This window comes from Malurus melanocephalus, unplaced genomic scaffold, assembly GCF_030028575.1.
Source record: "Malurus melanocephalus ecotype Western Australia unplaced genomic scaffold, MMel_1.1 scaffold_52, whole genome shotgun sequence".
Lineage (NCBI taxonomy): Eukaryota > Metazoa > Chordata > Aves > Passeriformes > Maluridae > Malurus > Malurus melanocephalus.
Window position 1 is genome coordinate 3,091,657 of NW_026623284.1, and position 9,066 is coordinate 3,100,722.

At 38.9% G+C, this 9,066-nt stretch overlaps 1 protein-coding gene across 1 annotated transcript in view; it reads right to left on the minus strand.

The window, feature by feature from the left end:
* Positions 1 to 8,396, minus strand: part of CTDSPL (CTD small phosphatase like) — a gene marked incomplete at its 5' end in the record, with an annotated part of 33,582 nt that extends 25,186 nt beyond the window's left edge. Inside the window, 2 exons of the mRNA XM_057365375.1 lie at positions 1,525 to 1,557; positions 8,135 to 8,396. Of these exons, the coding sequence (XP_057221358.1) occupies positions 1,525 to 1,557; positions 8,135 to 8,396 (295 nt within the window). The remainder of the gene's footprint in view (positions 1 to 1,524; positions 1,558 to 8,134) is intronic.
* Positions 8,397 to 9,066: the final 670 nt, after the last annotated feature.

Below are 9,066 nucleotides of genomic sequence, written 5' to 3' on the forward strand. Positions count from 1 at the left end.
GCTTAAAAAAAAAAAAAAAAAACAAAAAAAAAAAAAAAAAAAAAAGAAAGAAAAAAAATCTATCCCTTGTTGAATTCACTCATTTTCCTACCACCACCCAAATCTAACAGAACACTGCTTTAACATTGTAAAGACAGTGTTTGAACAAAGCATCTCATTTCATTTCTGTACCTGTCAAAGCTGTACTCATTTATCCTTCCAAAATTTTGTTCTGTTTTAATTCTTATTCTGTTGGTACCTACAGTCACTCTTGGGAAAGATTTTTATTCCAGGTCAGAGCACAGCMAGAACACGTTTCATGTTCAAATAATTCCTAGTGGAGCAACTACAGTCACTTAACAAAATTTGGCAGGTATGTAAAAAAGAAAAGTTAAGTTTGGAAATCAGTATTTTCTGATTTCCATCTGAGGTTTTCTATTCCTGCACTTGCATTTACCCAAATCACGTGCATGTCCATGCCTGTCTGCATACACACATGCATGAGCCATATCAGAAATCACAGGAAAGCCATAAAGAGGAACTTCCAACAGTTCTTAAATCCAAGAAAAAACTGTTGGAAGAGGGAAGATCTGCAGAGATCACAGCGATCTCCTGGCACTGCTGCACTGCAGCACAGGCAGGGGTCTTCTTAGAGGAGGTTTTGTAATGCTGGGCTACGTGAGAAGGAAGGGAAAGAAGAAAAAGAATGGCATCTTGGGGAATATCCAGGTCTTTAAAGGCCACCAAATATCTCAAACAAGAGGGCTGGGTCAGTATCTCCACGCATCAGCACTGCTGTTTTCTGGGAAACTCTGCAGTGATAAAGCATTGTAAACAGCAAAGGAGCTCAAAAAAAAAAAAAGTATTTTCAGCTTCATAAAGCCTAAGCCTTCATCCTTGTAAAAAAAAGAAGCTTTTTGACCAAAAAAGGTTAAAACTAATTAAATTAAAAGCTTCAGTTTGAAAGACCTCTTTTTTTTCTTCCTTTTATTTAGCTTTGAAAAATAATTTAGATGCCAAACAGCATTCCAAGTTTAATCCAGGGAAGATAAACAGAAATATTAAGGCCCATAAAGCAGCAGCTGATACCAAGAGCATCATCTCAAACAAGTGCAGTAATGAGCAATAGTCAGTGTACTGTTTTCTTAGCATGACTTATTTCAAATAAATTATGCAGTTTCCAACTCTTCTTTTGAACTGGAATATAGGGGAAAATGAGAGGAAAAGGTCTTTGTAACTGTGTCTCAGTGATGATGAGTCACCTTTTGCCTCTATTAAAATAAGCAACTTCAACTTTCAGACTATTTCATGTGTTTTCAAAATGCTAAAAATTCAGATGAAACCCAAATAAAACCCAAACTCTTCTTTCAGTCCCTGCAGAACACATGCAGCTCAATTCACCTCTGGGGATACAACATTACAGACAGAACATAAAATCCTTCTGTTAACATGCAACACAAAACAGACCTGTTAGACTGCAACATAAAATGAACCAAAGCAAAAGTCATGAAAATTATTAAAAGAAAAAGGGATAAAAATACATACACTTGGTATAGGCATGACCTGCATCTGGTCACCCTGGGGAAAAAGAAAAAAAAAATCACTGTAAGGGTAATGGTTTTTAAAGGGTAGAACAAAGGTCTGGAGCAGTAAATGTAGCACTCAAACATTTTAAACCAAAAGTTCAAAGTATTCAAGAAACCAGGGTAAAAAAAAAATAAAAACAGGATTTTGCATTTTAGTTGCTGAAATGATCTGTTAGTACATTGGCATTTATGATTTTTAGGAGACTGGACTGATAAAACCCATGCTATGATTAATCAGAGATGGCAATAAGAAAGTACCTGTATTTACTGGAACCTTTTCAGCTTAAACATCTATTAATGGGTATATTTGTCATTTTTCACKGCAGCAACGAGAGGCTGAGCCAGACCCTGACAGCAGGGCAGAACCCCACTCCTTGAACTCAACTTCATTTGAGACAASTGACTTGAAAAAAAACCAGCATTTTCACTTAGGCAACAGCAAAATATCTGACAGGGACATAAAGGTGATAAACTAAGCCAAGGAATCTCATTTTCTTCACCGAGAAAGAAGCAGCAGTACCAGTGATGCTCCCATGGTCTCACTTTTGCATTGCACTTGGGAAAAGGCAGGGAAGTCTTGGCCAACTTGACCTTTCCCTTTCATCCTTGGATATCCAAAAACCAGGACAGCTCCAAAATGGACAAAGCCTGGCCACAGGGTCACTCAAATGTGTCAGAGATTTCTGAAGAAGGACCTCTGTTTTCTAATCTTTCTAATCCTCCAAAACCAACTACTCTCCTGGTGGGCAMAAGCACATAAAAAGGGAAGCTGATCCTTCTACCATAGATGTTGCTTGGGTAGATGAKTTTATTCTTCAATATTTGGAGAGCACAGGCTCTGATCTCCAGCAGAGGAGCTATTCAAAGAGCTGTTTTCAACACTAGAATAGCCTCTTCTAGCTGAAGAAACCTCCTGCTTGTTTGTTCTCAGTTCTACCAGTGTTGACACATCACTGACAAACAGAAATAATTCAGTATTATTTTTTAAGTGCTCTTTTTTAATGCTGCTCAGCAGAACTTTTTACTGAAGTCTGACCAGAATCCTGAGAAGCTGAAGGAGCAACTGGAGAGCAGCAACTGCCATGAACTACCAAAAACTTGGCACCAGTAAAAAGTACCTGATTTTCTAGAAAAACACACAAGCACACAAAAGCTGGTAAGAATCCAAGTTTTCCTCAGGGCAAAAGCAGTAAGAAAAGAGAAAAAATGTAATTCAGTATGTTAATGTCCTGTTAGCGGAGCTGACTTTCAAAGGAACCCAAACCCAAAGCCGCTACAGGACTTGCATTACTGTTTGCTTTATTTTTCTCACAGAATTTCTTAAACTAAATTTAAAAAAGAAAGGAGAAACAAGCAAATTTCTTAAGAGGAGTCCTAGAAGTACCTATGCAAAAATCCAAACAGTAGTGATGAGAACAGGAAAAACAAGCAGAAAAAGAGCTGTGACAGTCTGCAGGGAAAGCAAAAGTGGTCATGAACAGGCAAATGCTTTGTACAAACAAGCCTGCTCTGAGAAACTTCTTACAGAAGYGTCCTGCCTCATTTCCTAATGCCTTGGAACAGGAAGGGAAATGGGTCATAACGGCATCGTTTGAAAGAGATGACGGATGACCGCATTTTTGAAGGCTTTCCACGAGCTCCTGATGTTGGTAACAGAACAAAGTTGTTCCTAGAATGCCAAAATTTCCCTATTGTATCCCTAAGACAACCCAGGAACTGGTTTGTCCAGCTATTGAAATCAGGGTGTTTTTTTTCTCATGGCACACTATATACAGATGGAATGATAAATCCTATCTTTTCCTTCAGCTACATGATTTCAGTTTGAAACACATTTCCAGCACTGTGTTGTTCACTAACACTCTCTATGGTCATGTGTGGGCTCAATGTGGCAGGCCACAATATTTTGCTTTTTTTTCAGAACAGTCTGTATTCACAGATAAGCAGCTACTTCATTTTAGAGAAGAAGCTGATCAAAATAACAGATTTATCCTATTATGGCTAGTGCTCCCACAGTTTCTTTAGCACACAGTTTATTCTAGACCGTGACAGGTTCTTTAAAAACAGCAGTGTAGTTATTATTTGACACTTCAGCTGACAAACCCTCAAGCTTTGTCTTTTAATAAAGAAGAYTTTTAGGGAGGCAGAGAAGGTCAGAATGAGTGAGCAAAGAGAGGAACCAAACAGGTATCGAGAGGGGGTTTTATTTTCTGAACAGACCTTCCATACCATGTGTTGATGGTGACCAACAGAATCAAACATCTGGAATTTTCTTGCTCTGATCAGAGATGGTTCATCAAGAAAAAAAGTGCAGTGATTTACAATAATCTCAATTATCTTCCTCCACACTGGAGAGTGAGAGTGATTTCCATGTCTGCTCAGGAAGCCTGTCATTAACAGTGTCCTCATCAAAGAGCCCACGCTCCTGCTGCTCCTCCAGGTCTCCAGCACGAAGCAGATGCTACTTTGACCTCARGAATGTGCTCCCTACAAGCTGTTTTTCTCATTTTGCTGGACCATAKTCATGTGGGATAGAGAGAAGATCCTTTTTCCTGTACTTTGTTATAAACAGAGATCCCTAAAGCAGACAGGAGCGCTGGAGACACGATCACAGGTCATCTACACAGCTTTCCAGCATCACCAGGGAGATGAGGGCATCATGCAGTGGGGAGAAGAAGCCCCAACTGTTGTTGTGGTTAGGATGGATAAGGTAGAAATTCAGTGACAGGGAAAGCAGAGGGAGCAGATGCAGCCCCCAGAAAAAAAAAAATTCCTCCTAATTCTGTCTCCTTCCCCGTTGAGTAAGGATCAAGAGCYTCTCCTCTAACCCAGCAAGTATAAAAATCCCTTTCCTCATTCATGCTTCAKCTCATTAACAGGAGCCATCTGCCTGCTCTGGATCTTGCTGTGAAACAAAAGCAAGGATGACTCCAGTGGAAGTGGGTTGGGAGTGAAATGGCAAAGTGCCCACAGACTTGTCAGAGCTCCCTCACCCACCACGACTGAAAGGGGAAAAAGAGCTCAGTCTGCATCCAGCTTTTCTCACCTTTCTCTATCTGGACCCCTCCTTCAAGCCTGAATTAATGAAGTATGYATCCACAAACACCTCAAAAGTCAGGTAATGAAACTACCCAGAAGATAAAAACTTACATCCAGAAAATGCACAAATGGAGTGAAGCTGCTAACTGGAGAACGGAAATTGAGATTTGAATTTATCCTGAAGGAAACAAAACTCAACTTCCTCTCCCAACACCCTAAACAAAAAATAAAAGTGGCTGGAAGGTGTTGGGGAACTGCCTGCTGCTGAGGAGGCAGGAAAAGATTACCCAGGATTTCATGAGGCTGAACATTATGTGCTCCCCCAGTGACACATCTGGCTCAGCATCCAGCTGCAGGCAGGCTGATGTACCCATTGTCACAGATATCACATCTTACAGTGCATCTTCATGCTGTGCTGAATAGCTGCTGCATTTGAAGGAAAACAAATACGCCACAGTTTCAGTAAATACAAGTTATTATTGAAAAAAATGTTGTATTGAAACTTTCAGAGACAGAATGGACCATTCATTACCAGTATTAGAGTCAYACTCGGACAAGCAGCTGCTCTGTGAGTAGAAGGTTTAAAAGTGAACTCAATACTTTAAAGAAGTTTTTGGGCTTTTTTTTTCCCCWCTTACAGAATCGAATTCAGCACTGAAACAAGCTGTTTAATCAAAACCATGCTCAGTTTGGTGTTTCTTCCAATCCCATGGAGAAGTGACAGAACACTTGACATGTCAAGCATCCTCAAGTCACGTTATGAAGCACTGATTAATCTGAAGAACTGATTTAATTTTTTTTCTGATAGAGCCAAATAATAATTACAATAAAAATTTCATCACACATCACAATTATTCTGAACAACATTTCAGTACTGTTTTCAATTACTTTATAAAATACACTTCATYTTCCCACTTTGCATCCTTTTGAACAGGTCAGCATTTATAAAAATCAAGATTCCTAATTAGAAGGAAGTTGGCTTATTACATGAACTTCAGAACATTCCAGAATCAAGACAGAACACTGAATTCCAGTGAAACCAGCAGAAGCTCCCCCCATTCCTTTCCTTCCTCTGAAGTCTTTATCACCAGTTTTCATGTACCAACTCCACTGAACAGCAAAGACATAAGGAAAATACATCCAAGCCATTTAATACTCATTTCAAGAGTAACTTGTTGACATTATTGTGCAATTTTCCTTGCCCATTTTTTAAGCAAAGGGTCACAACACATGAACTGACTTGGCCTGGCCAGAAGTGAGCTGTGATGTGATAAATAATGATTAAAACATAAAAGAGAGAGCAGATTTAACGAAATGACCATCTGAGCAGCAGCTTAACAGAATTTAAACAAGTCTAACYTGGCATTGAGACTAATGAAAAGAAGAGCTTTATTGAAACAGCAGAGGAATTTAAGCAGTGGGTTCTCAGGTTTTATTTTCTTTCCTGAGAGGCAATTTTGTCATTCCTGGACATTTCATTTCACCAATTTAGAATCCAAGGCCCACTGCTGCTTCCCCCACCTTACTTATTTCTGCATCCAGACAAGATGCTCAGTGTAACTCCACCAAATTCAAGCAGCCTGCACAGCTCTGAAACAGCTCTTCTGGTAAAAATCACCAGCCTGGCAGTGAAACAATATTCAAACATGTCCAAGTCTTCAATGCTCTTTTTATTTCTTTAAAAGAACTTTCGACTTAGCACTAAAAGTAGAAATTATCATTAGATAATTAGAAATTAGCATTAAAAGTAGAAATAGCATAAAGAAAAACATATAAAGCTTATTAGTCTTTAACACTGCATTTAAAACAGCAGTGTCACAGGCTTATTTGACCTCAAGAACCACCTAAAAGTTCAGCTATAATGATTTCTTCTACAAAGACCTGAATATCTGAGTACCTTTCACTCAACTGAAGAAAACACACTCTAATTAAATTCTCTTCAATATATTCTTTGAATTTTTTTAGTCCGATATGGTAATTTTAGGAATGCTGTGATTTGTGTCTTGGTCTTGTGTACAAGTATTKCAGAACTCCAGAACCGCCCATTAAGGCAGCACAGAGTGAGGACCAAAACTTGTGTGAATATACCTGCAATCTCTCAAGGCTTAAGATATATTCAGAAAATAATTGTTTTGCAAAATGAAATCGGGAAACTACTGACTTCAGACCATTCTAATTCACATTTTCTATAGAGAAAACCACCTTTATGTATTTTATTTCTTTCTAATGAACTCCCATTTTCTCTCAGCTGTAGTTTTGCCAGTAGCCTCACTTCTGCCTCCTTTCCATTCCTCAGCACAGTGGAATGGAAATTTTAGTAGCTTCCCATTCCTTTGGTTTCTCAAATGTGTGCACATGTTACACACTCCTCAGCTTTCCCTTCAGCACATCCAGGCTAGATTTCCCTCATTTCACTCGAAATGTACCTTGGCTAGCAGAAGAAGTCTAAAAATACATGTACAATCCCTCCTCTTGGCAGGATTTTCAGTGCATTTTACCTCTGCGTGAGCAGTTTCAGCAGGAACTGTTACAGTTCAGGCTTTACCTCCACACATACTCTGAACCTCCATCACTTGCATCTGCTTTCCTTCCCTCTCTCCCACCAAACCACTCCTTGCTCTTTCTCCTGAGCTTTTCAGAATTCAAACACAACCAGCAAAATTCAAGCCAGAATAGAATGCAAGTAAACATGGAATGGACAAAGTAAACAAGGAATCAGCTGCATCAGACATGAAAAATTATGCGAAGAGCAGAAGGATAAAAAATCCAGAGAGACATTTCCATTTCTGCTATTGTTCCCCACCAAGGATTCACCTGTGTTTGCAATCTCAAAGTCCTGGAAACTGTAGGGAAAAGATGGCATTCCTACATTTGCCATACTGAACTGAAATTCTACAGTTCGTAACAAAAATGCAGTCAATGTTATCAGATGTATAAAGAATATATAAATCTGTGTTTTAATGTTTGTATTCTATGCGTATTTGTATCTAAAAGGTTTACTCATTCATTTGACTCGTTAAACAAAACTTAATAACCTGGAAAAGTGGCCAAAAGCTGCAATCTCTGGATTCAGCATGYATTAAATACAAGTGAATTGTTTAGGAAAAAAGGTCCAAATAACAATGGCTTTTTGATTTGTTTTTATGTCACAAAAAACCCTTCAAAGTGATATTCAGAAGGTTCCACTATGCTCCAGTGGGCACATTTTAACGTTCCTGTAATCAGGAAAAGGAACAAATGCTGGAGACAACAGCTGAAATTTTATGTGTAGCCTACACTTCTTTAGTGTCTTATTCAGGTTTTAAATGCTGGTTGCTTATAAAATGTGTAGTGCCAACACCCATAACAAAATACTAGTTTTACATTATAGACGAACAGACAGTATTAGCAATCCATCATCAAACCAGTAATATTTTTCTGTAACTCGGAGCTGTTCCCCACGAGGGAAACCTGTTAAGGCAAATCTTTGGAAGCAGAATTATGCCTTGCTTACAAAAGACCCACATGACAGCAAAATAAGACAAGATCCTGACCTTCTGAAGTCCTCCATTCTCCTCCACCAAAGGAGGCAGAGCACTGGTGCTGTTGGTGGATGGTGGCTCGACATTGTAGTCACGAAAGCAGCAGAATAAGGTGCTAAAGATACTTCGACTCCTCTGCTTTTTCAAGCTGATATTACATTGGGACACTGGGAAAAAAGAAACACAGCAGAAAAAATAAATTAATGTGGCACAAACATCGTTTTCCAGACCACAGCAACTGAATTCAAGATGTATGGTTGTTATATCTAGAAGTCTTTATCAAGATTACAGAGATTTTCCAGCCTATTTAGACCTCTTTCTTCTGTTTCAATATATTTTTCCCTTGTCAGACTCACACAGTGACATCCTGGAACCAAACCGAAACTCTGCATAATCACACTSAGAGAGCACAGAGTTTTCAAAGTAATATCCAAAGTGGACACTGTAATTACACAAAATAACTCACTGCTAAAATGTGTCTCTGGGCTGAGGAAGCAAGGGGGACTGATCTAAACCAGAAGAGACACACTAAATGCATACTGGAGTGTTTCTAGACAAATACACGATCACATGTGGAACATTTAAGAAGTCCTGAAAGGGTCAAGAGAACCTCTGAGATGTTTCTGAGTTTCCTCTGTTACTGTCTGACAGCATTGCTGGAGGACAAAAGACACGACACAGAGGTGGTAGGAACAGGGGTGATACTAAAGAAACAGGAGCCCTGGCTTTGATTTTCAACTTGCTGGTCTACCAGGATTAAAAAAAAATCCCTAAAGTGGTAAAAAAATTACATGCAGCTGAATGAAAGCAAGTGCAGCATTTATGAACAGTGAAAACTGCTGTTAAAAGCAATAGCTTAGAGAAAAGAATGCATGTGAGACATCCAGGGATTTCCCCAAGAAAAGAAAGCTTGAACACTCATTAAAATGAAATAGAATAAAAGA